Below are 21,062 nucleotides of genomic sequence, written 5' to 3'. Positions count from 1 at the left end.
TTTAACCAAGTCAAAAGGACAGACATATTCAGACAGATTTTCATCCAAGCTGATTGAAACAATCCTTATATTTCCATTATTGTTTGATCGTGTTTGAAATAATCTTCAAATCAGATCAAAAGCTTCAAAGAAAACCTGTTTTAGACCTGCATTCAAAGCACCAGACAGTAATATCACATCCGATGACCTAGAATAAATGAAAGTGAGTGTTAGAGATAACCAAGTCAATATTTTATGAGTACAATGCTGATTTCTCCAGCGAAACTGAATCATAAGTTAAAAAAAGCATTTATACAGTAAACTAAATTCCTTCTTATCACTCTGTCAGAAATAATTTGTTATTCTTTCTACCAACTACTGAACCACACAGACAGGACTGTGTGGTATTAAGGGCAGCGAATTCATCTATGCTGACTTAAATAAACCAGATGGAGTAGACATCAACTTTGTAGACGCAATGTTGACAGCCTGCCTACTTCCAGATGCTGCCTGATAAATAAGAATTCGAAGGTTTTACACACATACTTGCGCTCTCTAAAAAAAGGTACTGCAAGTAATAAGAGTCAGACAGAGATATTAATGCTAATTATTCTTGACCTGAGAGAGGATGTGAAAATGGTCAATGTTTTGTTTCCATTTTAAACAATCATTAGCTTTGTTAAATGATGAGAAACTGATGACTCAACTGCTTCCATTGGGATACTTCAGCTTGGTAGCGAATTAAGACTACTGAGAAAATGTTCAGGAGGCCACCAGTATAGTGTGTTTGTGCCAAAACAAAACAAAACAAAGCACAACATAGTGACTGATAAAATGTTGAGATAAACTGGAAGTTTTAAGGACCTTGGTAGAACAACTTAACAGGCATAAACAGGTTAGCATTAGATGAATAGCCTATTGATACCTCAGATGACCCTCAGTTCTCATTAATGCAACCTTGTTGGAAAACAACTGCCTGGAGTCTTGTTTTCATTCTGCAGTGCGTCTTCTGTATTGTCTTTTGACTCCATACTTGACCTTTTGTAACTCTAAGATAAATATTATATAATAAAGTTTATTATTAAATAACATAAACAAACCAGCAGTTGGACTGGACAAATTACACTTACATTTCTCTGAAAAGTCTTAATATGCAATTTTGCTTTGAAGAACTAATGTGGGAGGATTACACATTGCCAAATTATTTTAAATACAGTCAAATTAGAAGAGCAGCGAGCAACTGTAAAAAATTACTGTGCTTCATTGATCTGTTATGTCTGCTTATTAGGGGTTCAAGCATAGCGCTGAAACCCTATTGTAATTGTTAGAATGGTCACGGATCAGCGATCTCCGCGTAAAACTGATTGTGCCGACCACACCGTAAGTCGTAGAGACTTGAAACTTGGAGGGATAGTAGTACTCTCAAAGCCGACAAAGTGACCGAGGCTCGCCCTAATTGGCCTGACAGGGGCACTACAGTGAACAAAAGTATGAAATCGCTCATAACTCCTAAACCGTCAGTCGCAAGCTTGTGTCTTATGTCATTGGAATCCTTGGCTCATGCCAGACAAAACACATGAGCCTGGTTCCTGTGAGCCTGGTATAGGTATTTTGGATTTTTTGAAAAAACTACTTTTGCGAACTAGTCCTAGGTTTTTCACCCGAACGGAACCAAACCAGCACAAAAAGATTCTCTGAAGAGTGAATATCAATAATTATCAAAAAAAAAAAGTTGAACTTTTGACTCACCGTCACAAAGGGGTGCCAAAACGATTGAAAGGGACAGAGCTACTTTTAGTAAAATGCCTATAACTCCTGAATCTCCGCCAAACTCAGAACACTTATGTAAAAGCTCAATCTGAGGTCACAGGGAAAAAATGGCGAAGCTTTGCCCCACGATGGTGCTATAAGAGGGAAAAACTTAAAAATGGCTATAACTGTGCAACCATTTGTCCTATCAACATGAAAATTGGTGTGCACAGTCTTGGTCCGAAGTGCCACAAGTGTTTACATGGACATTTGCATATCTCAAAAAACATGGCCGCCATTGGCCAACGAATTTTGAGCACCTGTTAGAGAAGGTTAACAGAGGCAGATCGGAACGAAACTCACGGCCCAAAGGTCTGAGAGAGATTTGAAAGAAATTGACCACTGGGGGCGATATCGCATTTTTCAAGGCTGTAAACGATTGTACATTGCATGTTTTTTTCGCACATATACATAATATTTGTATCATATGACAGAACTCATTCCAGACAACTTTGCCTCTAGAAGAAGTGCTGTCAATCAAATCATTTGTTAAATGATTGAGAAGATGTAAAAAACTCAAAATTTCACCGGCTCAGCACATGCAACAGGTGATTTGAAGTGGAACAAAAAGTTTATCAAAGTTGTCCTAAGACAAGAACAGGTATTGTATTGGTTTTAGGACAACTTTGATAAAAGGTTTTAATCTACTTCAAATGTTGACTAGTGTAAAACAAGCATACAAAGTCTTAAAGGGATTCGACAACAGCTGGAGCTATAACAGTCATAAACATTAAAAAGCATAATATTTCAATGGTGAATGACCTTGATTTGCCAAAAATGTTTTTAATCATTGATTTAGGTGGGTACAGCCTTGCTAATTAATATGTAATGTCTTTTTCCGTATATGCTTAAACACCTTAAGCGCTTGAACCCTGGTAGTCGCTGCTTGTTTGCTCTGATAATTGAGTGCTGTAGCTTAATTGTCTTTTGTTTGAAAGTTGCGCTAAGTTATTTTTCATTGTCATTAAATGAATAAATCAATAGCTATGGGACACAAGTGACATTTAGATCAAAAGATCGGTTTCTAATTTCTATTTTAAGCATTTTCTTTGTTCTTTAACCTTTGTTTCACACAGAGTAACAGACGGTCAGCCGTGGGAGTGGAAAGCCACTCGGACCATTATGTCGAACCTGTGTTCATTAACCTCATCCCAGCTAAAGGTCAGCTTGCTAATGGTCCACACGGACTATTTTAACACACTTCATTCTGCCCCTGCAGCCAGGGCTTGGCTCAGTCTCCATCTGTCAGGGCTGCAGTCCCATCACAGCAGATCTGAGAACGCTTGTGTATTTTCAACACAAATAACTCTAAAAACTCATTGATATAAATATATATATATATATATATATATATATAATGACTTTTACAGGCCTGGAAACCCTTACTTGAAAATTTTCCAACTTTTCCAGGATCCTCATGACTGTGAGACCTGTAAAAAATGTTGTTTGGTGCTCATACACTAATTTTGTTCTGTTTTCCACTGAATTAGTTCATATTTAGAGTCCCAGAAAGAGACAGAGAGTCACCCCAGACTCCCATTAATTATTATTATATTAGCAAGTAATGTAATCCACCACCAAACTAAACAAATTAAACAAAGATTTCACATTCATTACCTCATCAAAGAGTGCTCAAAATGAACCACAAAAAAAGAAAAAAACAGATTATTATTAATATGATACAATGGCAGCTAATACATTTTAGCTTTTGAGGTTTAAAAGTGGCTTTTTTTCTCTTCTCCACAACCTCATAATTGCTCTTCGGCTGTGTTTATGGAATGATAAATGCTCTGTGAAACGCCATCAATAACAGTTTGCCATTTTCATAGAGGTAATTTGGCTGAGCAAACACTAACTTCAGTCCAGACCAATGAAGTGTTGGAAGGGACACTGTGTATGGGAACGATCATAAAAGAAAGGAAAGGAGAGAAAACTTGGTAAGAGAAAGAGAGTGTATGTAATGTGCTGCCAGATAAGGGCTGTATATAATAGGCAGGACTTATAGGTGAAAAAGGAAAACTTTAGCAAACTGCAGCACATGAGCGAAACGCTAAAGCCCACAGCAAACTGGCATGTTAATGTCTTGTTAATGTGACAAATAATGTGTCTCACTGGTTCCCACATGACCCTAAAGTTTTCTCTCTTTGAAGTTAAAAAAAAGATACCCTTGGAGGTATACTACAGATCCATGTTTGGTTGCTTGATGGGACATTGGAACAAATAAGCAGCAGATTTTGCTTGGGACAGTACCTCAGGGTGATAACAAGCTGCTCACCTTGCTTGCGAACGTCCTCTACAGCTGCGATAAGCTCCTCCTTCAGGTCCTGGCTGTCCTTAGCAATCTGCTCACCCTTTTCTAGAAAGTTCTGGGTCGCCTGCTCCACGGACACAGCCAGCACATGAGCTTTCTTGGAGCGGCCCTTTTTCTTACTGGACGGACCTTTGTTGCTGGTGTTGACCAGGGTGGTCACCTGTGGACGAGAAGAGTCATAGTTGAAGATGTATGTAAAGACTTAAGCTGCATAAATATAAAGCAAGACTAGCAACATAGGTCATTTAATAAAAATGCAGGACGCACACAAGCACGACTGAGTCGAAGTTTGTTTATTTCTAAACCAATGGGTTGGAAAAACTGCTGGGTTTGTTTGTTGCTTTCAGAATTATGAACAGGTAAGGGGCCACACACAACAATCAAAGACATCCATCTACGGTATACGCACATAGACCAATAATTAAAAAATGCAGTCAACCGCAAGGACATGCTTGTGTGAACAGACCCCAAGTGAGTCAAACAGGAATTATCTTCACAACACAAACTCAAGTATCAAATCTAAACCTTTGAATGGTTTATATATAAAATACATTTTAATTTAATTGGATAGATGTAAGTCAAGACATAGAAAGAAAGAACAGAAGGTCTAAATTGCAAGTCTGACTTTGTCTAAAGTCTTGAGCGTCAAGACACTACATAATGAACATCCTCAAACAAGGATGCATTTGGACAGGGTGAAAATAACATTGCCTTGACAAAAGTGATTATTTGTATTGCAGACATTTCTGGGCATTTGTCTACATGATTAGATCTACACATTCCTAATAAAGCCTGCGCTGTTAAGAAACATTTTATGTGATATATAGTGACTCATTCAATAGTCAAGCTTTAAGCTCTCAAAGGGCCCATAAAACAGTGCTGGTTTTCACTTTCTGCAGTAGGGCTCTGCTGGGACTGTACTCCCAGGGTAATGTATTTTCAAGGACACCCACGCTAAGCAATTACCATAGTACAACAAAGGACTAACTCGAGTTCCTTGTCCAAACTCAGCCTATACAGCTGATAAAGCTCAAGACCCCATTTGCCTGAACATTCATCACAGTTATTCCCAAAGCGATGCACAGAATAACACTGGATTACATTAAGAGAAGTTTAATCAAAAGAAACCATAGTTGACTTTTAAAAGAGAACATAGTGATCTTAAATAAATTAAGCTTAGACAGGGGTAATGAAAAAATGATATTGGGACAAAAGATTGAAATGACTTTGCAAGGCAAAGATAATGTATGGTTAATACTGCCAGCAAATGTTGGATTAAGCTTTATTACAGAAATGAAAGAAATGGTATCAATCAAACACTCTCCACCAAACAATGTTCAGAAAGTTCAGAAGATACATTAGGGATAAATATAGTCAAGATGGTCATTATCACAAAACAAACCCCGTCAAGCCCTTGGCGTAAAGAAACTATGAAAGATTCTGGAAATTATGAAACTATGACAGCTTGTGAATCACTTGCCCAAGACACCAGTCACTTAGCGGTTTCGGTACTGAATGAATCGCAGTTTTGAAAGAATCAAGTGAGCCAATGATTCAGAGGCCAATTCCTTTCTGAATGAATCAGCTGTTTGAATGAATCAGTTGAATAATGACTGAATGACTCAGTCATTAAGATCACTGGCTGCTGCTTAAGTCACTGGCCGCTGCTACTGGCTGTTTTAGTTTCACAATGAAATGAAAATATATTTATTATTATTATTTTTATGAAGAGAAATGATGCTCAAAAAATAGTTATTTTAGGCAAGTTGGGCAATTTTTTTTTTTTTTTTTACAAAAATCAAAACGATTTGTACATAAATCAAATGATTTGACTAGTCAGCTCAGAAAATCAGAAAAATCCAGTAAATAAAAATATTTAAAAAATGTTCTGATGCTTTTTATGGTCTTGACAACCCTAGTCCTCAGTTGCATCAAATTTATAAAAAAAAAAAAAAAAAAAATCTTTCAAACATTCACTTCTTGTGATACACAGGAAAAATAAAAAATAAATACATAAAAGTACATACAGGCCTGGAACAACTAATAAATAATGAATAATGACAGAATAGTAAATAATGAATCATTATTATCGAGTAATCCCTTTAATCCTTGAACCCTGCTGTATCAGATTTAAAACTTAAAAAAAAAGTTCAGTGAAGGAATTTCCTGACACTAGTATCACTCATAACCACACAGCCAATCCCCAAGGAGACTTACCTTCTCTTGAATAACACTGTCAGTGTCAATAACAGCGTCAGCGAGACAAATGGAGCACTAACATTTATAAATGAACCCCAGATCTGGTATTCTCTGTTCTATAATAACGTAAGAACAATAAAACGCCACAACACTCCCACTACAGTCATTTCACAAGGACAGTGGGGAAGTTTTTAATAGTATTATGACAAGAAAAGTGTAAAAAATGGTGCCAATAGAAAGACAGTCAAGATTGGATTTCTGTGTGAACATCTCCTCCGTCCTTGTTTTGTGTAACACACGGAAATGAAGTCTATACTTTTGTGCCCAGGGATTTTATTTAGCCATAACACTATAGAGGATAACCCTCCTATGGAATGTTTCCGCACCTGAATAAAAAATGTAAAAAAGGTAATTGCAACTTTTTATTTCACAATTCTGACTTTTTTCTCGCAATTCGCAATTGTGATATAAACTCACAACTGAGAGTTATAAAGTAAGAATTGTGCGACATAAACTTGCAATTCTGACCTTTCTCCAAATTGCATGATATAAACTCACAATTCTGAGAAAAAGCATCAAAATTGTGAGATATAAACTCACAATTCTGAATTTTCTCAGAACTGCAAGACAAACTTATGAATAAAGTTGCAACTGTGAGAAGTAAAGTTGTATTTCTGAGAAATAACATCAGAATTGCGAGATATAAATTCACAATTCTGATATTTCAATTCTGAGTTTATATCCCGCGATTGTGACTTTTTTCAAAATTGCGAGTTTATTTCTCACAATTCTGACTTTAACACACAATTGTGAGTTTTTAAGTCAGAATTGTAAGATATAAACTCGCAATTCTGAGAACACATCAGTCTTTTCTTTTTCCTTTAAATGACTTTATAACTCACAATTGTGAGTTTATTCGGAGACAGAAAGAATTGCGAGATATGAACTCGGAATTGTGAGAAAAATATAAAGATACAAACTATAAAGTTTTTTCTTGCAATTCTGACTTTATTTCTCACAACTGTTTATTTCACACAATTCTGAGAAAAAAAACATAACTGTGACTTATATCTTGCAGTAATGACTTTCTAACTTACAATTTTGAGTTTATATCTCACAATTCTAACGTTATAACACACAATTGTGAGTGTCTATCTCACAATTCTGAAAAAGAAGTCAAAATTGCGAGTTTGTATTACACAATTCTAAGAAAAAAAGTCAGAATTGCGAGACATAAACTCACAATCGTGAGAAAAAAAGTCAGAATTGTGAGATAAAAAGTTGCAATTACCTTTTTTATTTTTTATTCACTGGCGAACCTACTGATCTGGTCAATACAGACCATATGAGCTGATCACTTCTATATTACATGCTATGTCATAATTAAACTGTCTAGGGCTGTTCACTGGTCGAACCATTAGGGTCCCTATCATAGAGTAAAAATGGTTTAAAACTGCTGTCTTTAAAACAGGCTTGTCTTCTCAAGGACCATTTGCTTTTAACAGATATTAGATATTTATTTTCTTGCTCACATTTTATTTTTGATTATTCATTTCATCAAAACTGATTGTTCAAAATCATCTTTTATCACAGAAAAAAACATCATTTTTTTGAAACATCAACTTATTTCACAGAAGCTGTTATGAGCAGCCAGAAGGGAGTGATATTATTATCTTTAATAAGAAGTGTTCCATATTTTTACATTTTGGGAGAAGCTTGGCCAAGTTTTAGGATATAATATTTAAGAGTCAGACAGACAGAATCACATACTGATTCAAATGTTACCACAACTGCAACTCATGCAAAGTCCTCCAAGTCCATCTGACAACTCAGGTCTAATTGGAGACACACTCCACTGCTGGGGTTTTATCGGCAGACAGAAACTGGGTTTCCATGGAGACGCCCACAGTCCTGTCAAAGCCATCAACAAAAGGTCCAGGTGAAAATAAAAAAGTTGCACTGCCACATTATATTTCACAGCTGAGGTGGCAAAAGTCAACAAATTATAAAGTGACCAAAAAAATGCTAAACAAATAAAAACTATTAGCTTTTTTATTATTTAAAGTCATTTAGACTTTTTAAATCTAGCTTATGTCTATATGCACAATTACGAAAACTACTTTTTTCCATTGTTATATAGTAAAATCGTAAAACTACTAAGATAACTCACATGGGCACTCTCTACAGACAACTTTGCAATGCCTTCAAATGATGGACGATTTGGCTTGAAGTGCCGTGGGAAAGCTCATTATTTCCCCATGAAGATTCCTAAGACTGTGTTTCAGGTGTCCATGCCAAACAGATCATGGTTACTAACAGCAAAGGATGTCAAGTGGAAGAAAAGACGCCATCTAACAGACAAAAGTGTGAGATCCCCCTGTGCTGGAACCTAAAAAGAAAGCTCTGTTTCTACCAGCCAGACCACAATCCTTTTATGGTGTCAGAAAAACACAGAGGGTGGCAGTAATCCTGCATGGGGGGGCCTAAAAGAAGGGGAGTTGGGAAACCTAATTGAAACCCTCACCCAAAATGACAAATGAAGCAGCACAGCCACTCCACCTACTTCTGATTTCAAAGAACTGCTGGTGGCAGTGAGGTACTTTTAATAGTGATGCATGACAACAACAAAAGAAAAGTACAATATTTTCAATTTTGGTCCATTTTCTTAAAACACCCCACACAATGAAGAAGAAAATAACAGGACAGAAAAAAGATGAAATGGTAATCACATTTTTTTTTTCAGTCTACAATCAAAGGAAAATGCTGTGCCAAGTAACAAAATGAACAAAAAGTAACAAACAGCCAAGAAGCTTTTTTTGAATGCAACATGAAAAGTATTAGATAGTAAAATAGCTTTAATGCTGCACTATTCATCAATTCACACAGAATGCCATATAGTCATTACTATCTGTATGTCACAATAGGCCTCATAATGTTAAGTCATGCAAACTGTTTGGTAATTAATGGATGCAATTTAAAAGCTCAATGGCAAAAAAGGTCAAAGTTGAAACAGTTTGAGTGTCACATTACAGTACTTGACCTACAAGAAGTGCTTAGGGTAAAGCTGAAGCAAGACACGTAAAATAGCTTATTTAAAAGTGGCATTAACCTTTGATATGTATAATCAATCTTGTGTGATTAGGGACAGATTCACTAACAGCTTGCGCCAACACAAACCCTCATTTGGAGTCAAAAATTTACTGTCAGGATTTACTAAAGAGACACAGCAAAAAAATTAGCAGCTGACCTTATTGCATATGCATCTGCAGACGTTTGTCTTTCAGATGCAAAATGTATGAGAAAAGAATATTTAAAGGGATAGTTCACCCAAAAATTAAAATTCTGTCAATTCTTCAGCCTCATGTCATTCCAAACCCGTAACCACTTCATTCATCTTCGGAACACAAATTAAGATGTTGTGGATGAAATTCGAGAGCTTTCTGACCCTGCACAGACAGCAACGCAACTGACATAAGACGTAGTAAGAACATTGTTAAAATAGGCCAATGTGACATCAGTGGTTCAACCGTAATTTTATGAAGCTACGGGAATACTTTTTGTGCACAAAGTAGGGATGTAACAATATCAAAATGTCACGATACAATAATATTGCGATACGAAGTCCACAATACAATATTTATTGCGATATTAAAAAAAAGGCAAATGAAGAACTGAAAAAAATTGAAAATTATGTACATTTTAAAGTTAAATTATTCTATCTAATGCACTTTGAGAGATCAAAATTAAGAGTTCCAACTCATGTTCCTAACTAAGAAAACTTCAGTCAGAAAAAAGTCAGTGAATTGACTTGTACCGGAACTTTAAAGGGGGCTCAACCCTCTTTTTATTTGTGATATACTGTCATAGTTTAAATTACATTCACATTGGTGTTTTAGGAAGCCAAACAAATTACAATATAATAATAATAACAACAATGATATTAATAGCCATATATTGTAAAAAAAAAAACTGCACTGCAAAATAAATGAAAATGTATATTTTATTTTGAAGGAAACTCCAGCTTTAGTGAAAACAGGCTTACAAAAATGTGTCTCACTACAAATCTAGTGAAATGCTGGAATCATCTGCCTCGAAAAATAAAGCATAGCTGGTGGCTGTTGCGTTCCTAAACGTGCGCTAAACTCACATGCAATAAACGAGTTCACTGCATTTATTCACTTGAACGGAGACGTTCTGAGGCGCTGAAACTGACTTGATGAAAGGATTAAACCATATTGCGCTTTCGGTTTTAGTTCGTTTAACAGATACTGTGTCAAATAGCCCAAAAACACAACTTTAAAAACCATTTATGTTAAAATAAGAAGTTTAAATATATTTTTAAAACTACATTTTTTGCACGGAAGAATCGTTTCATATCGTCATGTGAGCATGATAATATTAAGACAGTTTTCCTATCGCAATATCATAATATTGATAATATTGTTACATCCCTAACACAAAGAAAATAATGATAATTCAAAAAATGAAGTTGTTTTTTTGCACACAAAAATATTCTTGTAACTTCATAAAATTTAGGTTGAACCACTGATGTCACATGGACTATTTTAACAATTTCCTTACTACCCTTCTGGGCCTTAAACGCGATAGTGTTGCTGTCTATGGAAGGTCAGAAAACTCTCGGATTTCATCAAAAATATCTTAATTTGTGTTCCGAAGATGAACTTGCGGGTTTGGAACAACATGAGGGTGAGTAATTAATGACTGAACTTTCATTTTTGGGTGAACTAACCCTTTAAATTAATCATGCAAGATTATTTTTTTTTTTTGGTTTGCAGCAATTAATTTACTGATATTTGCACCATCTTTTAACACCCAAAAAATGTCTTAACCCATTTTGTGCTTGACATGGCTGTGATAGTTGCTAATTTGCTCTGCTCTTGACAGATTGGATTGATAATTATGAAAATATGCTGACTGCATTTGTCTTCTTTGGTTTGCACATTGTCAGATCACATGCAGAACTTTCCCCTTTAGGGGATTGCGATCTCGCACTAATTTGCCCTGCTGAAAGAAAGAAAGAAAGAAAGAAAGAAAGATACTAAACTCAAATTTGCATTTGTGCAGACAAACAACTAACCATGCAAAGTCTCTTTGTCCTGTCCACCAGAAGAACTTTGAACTTCGAACTGTCACTGCAACTATGAAAGTCTTTAGCATCATTCTAGCCATTGTCTTCAGACGTGACCGTTCCACTTCATTTACTAGATTTAAAGTTGCATTTAGTACATTTGGATTGTTCTTTGACAGCACAGTTAGACAACTGACCACAAATTGATTCAGCAGTGTGAAGATTCAGTCACTAATTATAGATCTCAATAGATGTCAGACGTCCTGCCACACGTGGCAGGGACTTTCTCCTACAGCGAAAGCGAGAAAAAGGAAAAAACGCTGACAGAAGAAAGGGAGGGAAGCCCTGTGGGATGAGAAGTCAGAAGGAAAGAATGGGGACACATGTGCTTGAGCTGTCCCGAGGACCAATTTGAGAGACATATCAAGCCGAGCTGAAGCAGGTGGCCTGGAGAAAAGACTGACAGCTCGGTGTAAAAGCACCTGCCTAACCATGCGGCGAGATCTAACGCTTAGTCAGGCTCTCTTTAACCTGCAAAGTCGTGCTCACGGCCAGACTAGAGACATGATGAGTTATTTCACTTCAGTAAAGCAAAGAAATAAACATTCGTTTATTTAAAACAACTGCTTAGTGTAGCGGAACGGGGAACCGCTGAGGGTCTGGGCGTGATAAAACTGTCAATGGCATATTAAAAGCCCCAGGCGTGGTAAGTGACCTGAAAACTTTAAATGAGGTCCAATAAAAGCCACAGTCCATCTCAAATACATCACTGGCTACCGGTGCCGACCTTTCCCCACGGTCCATAGCCTTCTACTGTTGTGTTTTATCAGTAATCAATAATACTAAATGTTCCACAAGTGGTCTCCTCGGCTCAGAGGGCCCACCAGTGAATCTAGCCACGTATAATTAAAAGGACACCACGAAACTGCTCGGATTTCTGCCGGCTGTTCTCAAAGCCTACTGCTTAGGACTAGGGACAATCTAATGCTTTGGTATTAACTGAAGCTTTGACCAAAAATATTTTTAGTTTAACTGAAGAAAGGGAAGAAGGTAGAAAGTAAATCATCTTCCGAAACAGCATTGGCCTCTGGGTTACCTACGCTGAGAATGTATTTAAATCTACAACTTATGTATAGCGCATGAGGAAGCCGCCAATTCTAAGTAAGGATCATCAGGTTTACCCGTGAGGATGGAGGAGAGAGATTTCATACATTATGTTATCAGCTGGATCTCAACGTCGCATCTCTTTTCCACTTTATCTCTCCTCCTGTGTGTTGAGAATCCATTCCCAGATAGATTTCCATTCCAGAATTCCATTCAGAGAGTGAAAATGACATTGCCTGAATCACTAGCACGAGGACAACCATAAATATCATTCCTGATTGAAAAGCAGTGTGAGCGAGCGCTCCGCTACTAAAACAATACAGCCTCCCTGAGCAGCTCTGACCCGAGGTGAAGGTCAAAGATACTCTCACAGAGAAGGTGGAGCCCTGCCAAAAGAGGCTGGAGAGAAAATCCTTAATTTCTCCTCGCCCACCGGATTTAGTCAGAATACGTTATCTCCTCAGAGAGAGGCAGACAAAGCGGATGCCAAGTGCGAGCGACTGCACTCCTGCCGTGTGCCAAAACCGCATTCAAATTAAGACATGGAGACCAAGTGATGATTACAGTCACACTTTTTACCAGCTTCAAGCACATTCAAGTACACTGTCCAAGCTCCAAATCAAGCAACACAAAGAACTGTATAAATGACTATTCCGATATTTTATGTTGGTGACCATTCGAAGATTTTTTGAAAGAAATTAATACTTTTATTTAGCATGAATGTGTTAAATCGATCAAAAGTCAAAAGTTTGAAATAAGTGAGATTTTAAATGTTTTTCAAAGAAGTTTGTTATGGTCATCATGCTCATTATTTGCAGAAAAAAGTAATATTGTGAAATATAATTAAGATATAAAATAACTTTTTTTTCTATTTTAATATGCAGCACATTAAAATCTACTTTATTCCTGTGTTGCAAAGCTGAATTTTTTGAAAGAAATTAATACTTTTATTTAGTATGAATGTGTTGAATGTTAAATCGCACAAAAGTGACACAAATGATTTTTTTTTCAATATACAGTACATTAAAATCTACTTTATTCCTGTAATGCAAAGCTGAATTTTCAGCATCATTACTCCAGTATTCAGTATCAGATGATCCTTTAGAAATTATTCTAATATATTCTAATATGCCGATTTATTATCAGTGCTGCTTAATATTTTTCTGGAACCTGTGATACTTTTTTTTAGGATTTTTAAAGAGAACAGCATTTATTTAAAATATAAATCTAAAAATATACACTACCATTCAAAAGTTTAGGGTCAGTTCACTTGTATTTTTTAATTTTTGTTATTATTTGATTTTTGATTAATACTTTTATTCAGGATGAATGTGTTAAATCGATCAAACTTGACACCAATGACTCTTTTTGGTGTTTAAAAGTTGGAGAATAGTAAGATTTTAACATTTTTTTAGCAGTTTCTTTTGCTCATCAAGGCTGCATTTATTTGGTCAAAAATACAGAAATATTGTGAAATATTATTAAGATTTTGTTCTGTTTTAATATGCAGCACATCAAAATCTACTTTAGCATCATCAGCTCCAGTATTCAGTGTTAAATCATCCTTCAGAAATCATTCTAATATGCTGATTTATTATGAATGCTGCATTTTATTTTTTCAGGATTCTTTAACAAAAAAAAAGTAAAAAAAAAAAATACAGCATTTATTCAAAATAGAAATCTATTGTAACAGTATACACTACCATTCAGAAGCTTGGGGACAGTACATTTTTATTGTTTCTTTTTTTGAAAGAAATTAATACTTTTATTCAGCAAGGATATGTTAATTTCTTAAAAAGTGATAGCAAAGACTTATATTATTAGAAAAGATTCATATTTTGAATAAATATGATTACTTTTAACTTTTTATACATCAAAGAATCCAAAAAAAAAAAAAAAAAAAAAAATCAGCATATTAGAATGTTTTATGAAGAATCGTGTGACACTTAAGACTGGAGTAATGATGGTGAAAATTCAGCATTGCATCACAGGAATAAATTATATTTGAAAGTATATTAAAATAAAAAAAAGTATTTTAAATTTTGCAAAACATTTTGCAATATTACTGTTTTTTCTGTATTTTTGATCAAATAATTGCGGTCTTGATGAGCATAAGAGACTTCTTTAAAAAACATTACAAGTCTTACTGATCACAGTATTATTAAAAATAGATCAAAGTAAATCACCAATGACAGAGTTAAATCGGAAGGTTTGCAACACATTTAACTTCCAAAATGTGACATCTTTTTATTTAAAAGAATTCATGTAGAGAGAGATTTAACTAGACAGTGAAAAGCTGGCCTTGATATTATTAGTTATTATTTTGTCTTGTCAGTGCAGCCTTGTTTACATCGGCAGAAAAACTGTTGCAATGTGATGAACTAAAGGAAAAACATTTTGTTCTTTTGAATAGTCAATTTTGATTTCACATTGTCTGTAGAAGAATCGCTCTGTAGCAAGACGGTCTTGATAATCCTCGGATGACATTTTTTTTTTATCCCGCGTCTTCACGCCCACATTTCTTGACAAAGCCTTCCTCAAACAGACAGGTTGCTTGAGCATTTTTGGTTGATGTAAAGATGACCAGACAGACTCTGCAACTGCAGCGGTATTAGCGAGCGCTTTGAGCTTAGACTACATAAGAAGCGCTGGCTGGCAGATGACTCAGCGTGTCACACGGGCCTCGACGGAATTATGAGGCGGCGATGCCGTGGCCACACGTCAATTCCGTGTTAGTCACAGTCAAGGGCTTTAAAAGAGCAAGGGCGCTCGGAAGCCTCTTACCCCTGTCGCCCGTCCTTCTTTCATGTTTGCGGCATGGCGAAGCGAGATTTCTGCCTGCTCTTCCTCCCCCCTCATGTTTTTCTCACTCTGCGCTTGCCGACGGGGGCCCGGAGTTGATTCATTCATATTCAACAAGCCAAGAGCAAAAGCTCTAAAATAAACAAAGCAAACCGACACGTAGGAGCGGGCACGTGGCGGAGCCGGAGAACACATTGATCCTTTTAATTTCCCTGATCGGCTTGATCGCTAGCTAGTCGGAGAGGGAAGTTCTTCATGATTGCATCAATATTTTTCTCATCCCAAACACCCAGAGCTGTTGTAACTGTGATTGTGCAGTGATTTCAGAATTGGTTTTGCAAACCGTAATTAGAACACGATCCATCACAGCTGAGATCAGAAGCAAAAAGTCTTTCATTGAGGGAAAAAAAGACAATTTTTTATTTACCATCAAGCAGGCAAGATTACGCAACATGCTGCAAGATTTGCACTATAAAAAAGAGGAATTTAAATAAATTAGCTCTAAAATTATTAAAGAAAAATAAACAGTCCCCCCTTTAGCATACTTGCTCAACCCAGATTAGTCTGCCTTAATTTAAATTAACAAAAAGATTAGGATAAGGAGAAATAAGGTATAATTACATCAAGGGTGTTTTCTCTGAGGAGGTGATAAAAATAACACTACCGATCAAAAGTTTAAAATAATTTGATTTCTTTAATGTTTTTGAAAGCCCCCTTTTTTATACAGTATAAACAATAATATTGTGAAATATTATTACAATAAAAACAGTTTTAATATTTTAATATGTTTAAAATGTAGTTTATTCCTGTAATGGCAAAGCTGAACTTTTAGCATCGTTACTCCAGTCTTTATTGTCACATGATCCTTCAGAAATCATTCTCATATGCTGATTTGTTGCTGATTTGTAGAATAACCATTCTAAATGCTCTCGTTATAACATTTTTTGCTGATTAATATGTCTGTGGAAACCATACACTACCAATCAAAAGTTTAGGATAAGCAAAATTATCCTAAAATTATCATACTTGAACTTCTTAAAAAAAAAAAAAGTTTTATAGAGAAAGGATGCACTGCATTAATCAAAAGTGACAGTGTAAAGACATCTGTGATGTTAGAATCATAAACATTTCAATTTTTTTATTCATCAAGGAAAATCTGTTCATCAAAGAAATAAAAGTATCATGATTTCAACAAAAATATTAAGCAGCATGAATTGTTTTAAACACGGATAATAATAAGAACCATTAATAATTGAGCACCAGTAATAATTAATAATTAAGTACCAAATCAGCATATTAGAATGATTTCTAAAGGATCATATGACACTATGACACAATATCTGCTGAAAGTTAAGCTTTGTCATCACAGGAAACAATAATATTTCACTATATTAATGTTTTACAAAGCTATCGTATGATTGTACAGTTGAAATATAGTGTGCAAGTCAAATGGATTGAATATTTATTATATAAATATATATATATATATAAACAAACATAGTCATTTGAAATGCCAGAATGATAACAATTTTCATTTTTAGAGGAACTGTTTATTTAAGAGCTGTAATAATATTGAATTACTGTTAGCATCTCGTCTACCAAACTCCTGCAGCAGGTGTTTGTGCAGAGGACAAAGAAGGGGAAGAGAGTGAGAAATAGGGAAACACATATACTGTACAATGAAAAACCACAGAAAAACAAAAGTAAGACAGTGCAGCTTTGTTCCATTTTTAAACTGAATACATAAAAAAGTAGTTTCACCAAAAGCTGTGGTTCAAAGTAGTTCACCAAATGTTCAACAACATACTTGAACAGATACAGCATTTGTTAACTATATTGAATGCATTAACTAACATTATCTAACGATAAGCAATACATTGTTACAGTATTTATTATTTTTTATGTTAACACTTTGCAAGAAGGTGACATTTGTTAACATTCGTTAATGTATTAACTACCATGAACGAACAATGAACAATACATTTATTACACTATATATTAATCTTTGTTAATGTTAGTTTAAAAATACAGCCGTTCATTATTTGTTCATGTTAGTTCACAGTGCATTAACTGATGTTAACAAACAACTTGATTTTAATAATAATGCATTAGTAAATGCTGAAATTAACATTAGGATTAATAAATGCTGTAGGAGTGTTGTTTATTCTCAGTTTATTCTAATGTTAACTAATGAACTTACTGTAGTGTTACCTTTTTTGTTAACGTTAGTTAAGAAAAATACAACTGCTTACTGTTAGTCCACGTTAGCTCAATGTATTAGTAAATGTCGGAATCAACATTAACAAAGATTAAATATTGCTTTAGAATTATTTTTCATTGTTAGTTTATGTTAACTAATGCAGTTAACTAATTTTAACAAATGGAACCGTACTGTAAAGTATCACCATCCAAACCTTTGTTTACATTCTCAAATCAGTAAACCAATCTGAATGAATCTTCTGAAGAATAATAACGCAACATAATCCATAATAACGCTAATAACATATTACTAAAGTGCATCTCCTGTTGCCCTCTCACATCAAAATCTACTGACATATTTGTTTATAACTATTTTAGACAGTTTTTGCTTGCAAATGATGCTTGATATGTGCATATTTCATGCTTGATAGGTGTGTTGACACATACCAAAATTTTAGCAAGGTATTTTGGTTTGTTTGAAGTTAAAAACATCTTAAAGGGATAGTTCACCAAAAAATGAAAATTACCCCATGATATACTCACCCTCAAGCCATTCTGGGTGTACATGACTTTTTTCAGCGTTATATTAAAAAAAACGTCCTGGCTCTTCCATGCTTTATAATGTCAGTGAATGGCTGTTGAGATTCAATAGTCCGACAGAAGTCCAATAAAGTGCATCCATCCATCATAAAAAAGTACTCCACATGGCTCCAGGGGATTATTAAAGGCCTTCTGAAGCGAACGGATGCATTTGTGTAAGAAAAACAACCATATTTAAAACTTTATAATTCATAATCTAGCTTCCGTTAACTGTCATATGCATTGAGAGTGACGTTCCAGTGGATGATGGAGGATGTAGGCGTAGCATAAGGCTTGCAGGTGATGAAAAAAATGAGGTAATTTTTTTGAGTGAACATTCACCATTTTAGTTATAGTTATCATTACAGTTGTCATCCTTGATGTGAACAGGCCTTTAAGCTGCAACTACTTCAGGAAGACAAATGCAACTCTTAAAAGTGTCATGCCAATAACCCACACAATACTACACCCCTTTGTGCAAAAAGTAGTTTTTTACTTAGACACAAACGTAAGTTTAGTGGTCTGTTCTGTAGAATTTCAAAACAGTTCAGTGAGGATATTTGTCAAACAATGAAAGCTCCTGTTTGAGAACAACAAATCTGTGAGCTGCTGCTTCCCACTAAACATTCCCGATGAGTCAGTGAGCTAGTGTGAACCTTGTTTAGTGTATTGAGCTGTCTGAATGAAGTGAATCAACTGAAATGATGTCTAAGTGCCTACAGTGAGAGACAGACACAGATAACACCTGCAGTCAGTGCACCTCAGGGAATGTATTCAATGTGTCAGGGTCGATGACAATATAAAACACACGTCAACATGCTTGTATTTTGCATCTGCTGACTGAACGATGGATCATCTGTTACAGATGATGTATGTAAACAACCTTGACTTTGGAAATTCAATCATATATTAAATAAAAATCAGGTCTGTACTCCAAATGGGCCTGCGAGCTATTCTAAACAAAATGCATGCTATCTAGGAGAGCATTCCCCTTCTATGTAATTCCACAGGAAGGGTTAACATGATGCTTACATAAGGCAATGGCTGGTAGAATCAACTCAGGCAAGCACAAAAACCATGAACAGGCTCAAGTTAATCTGTTTATTGAAACTGGCGTGCCTACAAGGCTGTGTGACATGCAAGCTTTCAGAAAATTTAACGCCACTGTCAACCCAAAATTAACACGCCACGCGCTGCTCCAGTAAATGCACTAAGTGCACAGAAAATGGATATGGAGAAACATTGAATCAAAGAATCACACAAATGGTCAGACAAGCACATTAAGTAACTCTATTTCCAAGGATCAAGGGAAAAAAAAAAAAGGTCTGGCAGCTTCATTTGTGAAAATAGCTACATGCTTTTAGCATTACTATACTTGGTATAGTATGCATTGATAAACACATACTGTATTGCATGTATGCATTAAGCATTTCGCTTGTTCAAAAATAAGGTTATGTTAATAGTGAGGTAGTATAGGATGCATATACATAGTGAGAATATGTAAACACTTTAAAAAAGTCCAGCAGGGGATTTTAAGTTGTTGGCTGACTCTAAAGTAAGAAGATCTGTATGAAATTCAAAAGACTCAAAGTGGAGGCGGTGTATTAGCATAGCATGAGTGCTCAGATAGGGCAGCGTTTTAAAGCTAGCAATATGCATCGTATCAATAAATAAAAAGGCCAGAAAAGACCTCAAAAATGACAGAAATACATCGTCTGTGCAAAATGAATTGACATAAATGGGTTGGAAAAACTGCTTTTCTCAAGGGGTCGAGAAGCATGTGGCTGAAGTGGCACACTGCATTAGCGGAGAGGACAAGATCTTTTGTGGTGTCTTGTGTCATCTCTTTGCTGTGGGGGAGGAGATGCAAGGTTAAGTTTGCCGAGCTTTGAAGCTAGAGGCGAAAGTATGAAAAAGGAAAAAAATAAACCAAAATGAAACACATTAGGGTTCAGGGTTTAGGCTTAGTCATGACCAGCTAAGCTAATATGTAAATGAGTACACTGAACCAAAATTAAAAGAGTGCAAGAGTGTTTGCACTCCATACATTTTGCTATTTTTGAACAGACTTTTAGGAATGGAGATGACAAAACCTTGATAAATGGTTGAAGCTGTGGCCTAGCGGTTATCACATGTGCTCAACACACAATGAGCCACGTCACCCATGTGGAAGATGAATATGTCCTGTTTCAGTACATCCTCCATCATGTCTAAAAAGTATTTTCTCTCTAGCACTTAAAAAAAAAGTCATTCATGCCATCTCTTTCAGAAAAAGACCTCATACTTTGAAATATCAACTTCCCACAAAATCTGGAAATCAGTGACAGCATCATGGCTATTTAAACTAAGGCAGAAAGAAAAAAGTGCACAGAAGTGCATAAGATTAAATAAAGAAATAAGTGTTTTTACATACAGTTAAATTAGCACACTTACATCATGGAGACGTCTATTTGACGTCTGCATTTACATCCACAAGACGAGTTTGAGTGTTTGCTCATCTGTAATATGTCTGTTGGACATTTCCTATCAGATGTCAAATAGACATCTATTAGATGTTTTTAAGATGTTTATGATTTAAAATGTAGAATGTAAAACTGACATCAGATGTTTGTACACAGCAGATGCTTTCCAAATCAAGTGTATATTGTAATATACTTACACGTATGCCATCCAAGATGTGCATGTCTTTCTTTTTTCAGTCGAAAAGAAATTAAGGTTTTTGAGGAAAATGTTCTAGGATTTTTATTCCATAAGTAGACTTCAATGGGGATCAGCGGGTTGAAGGTCCAAATTGCAGTTTCATTGCAGCTTCAAAGGATTCTACATGATCCCAGCAAAGAAATAAGGGTCTTATTTAGCTGAACGATCAGTCATTTTCTAAAAAAATACAAATTTATATACTTTTTAACCACAAATGCTCATCTTGCACTAACTCAAATTCACGCATTACATAATCAAATTGAAAAGGTCACGCGTGATTTAGGCCAAGTA

General features: G+C 35.5%; 1 protein-coding gene across 1 annotated transcript in view; it reads right to left on the bottom strand.

Annotated features, from left to right (window-relative positions):
* The window catches only part of ctnna2 (catenin (cadherin-associated protein), alpha 2), a 423,497-nt gene that overhangs the window by 337,487 nt on the left and 64,948 nt on the right, over positions 1 to 21,062 (bottom strand). Inside the window, exon 3 of the mRNA XM_051107030.1 lies at positions 4,064 to 4,259. Within this exon, the coding sequence (XP_050962987.1) occupies positions 4,064 to 4,259 (196 nt within the window). The remainder of the gene's footprint in view (positions 1 to 4,063; positions 4,260 to 21,062) is intronic.

Source organism: Labeo rohita, chromosome 1, assembly GCF_022985175.1.
Source record: "Labeo rohita strain BAU-BD-2019 chromosome 1, IGBB_LRoh.1.0, whole genome shotgun sequence".
In the NCBI taxonomy this organism is placed as follows: Eukaryota; Metazoa; Chordata; class Actinopteri; order Cypriniformes; family Cyprinidae; genus Labeo; species Labeo rohita.
The sequence above is the reverse complement of the archived record's forward strand: the minus strand, read 5'-3'. Positions and strand labels throughout refer to the sequence as shown.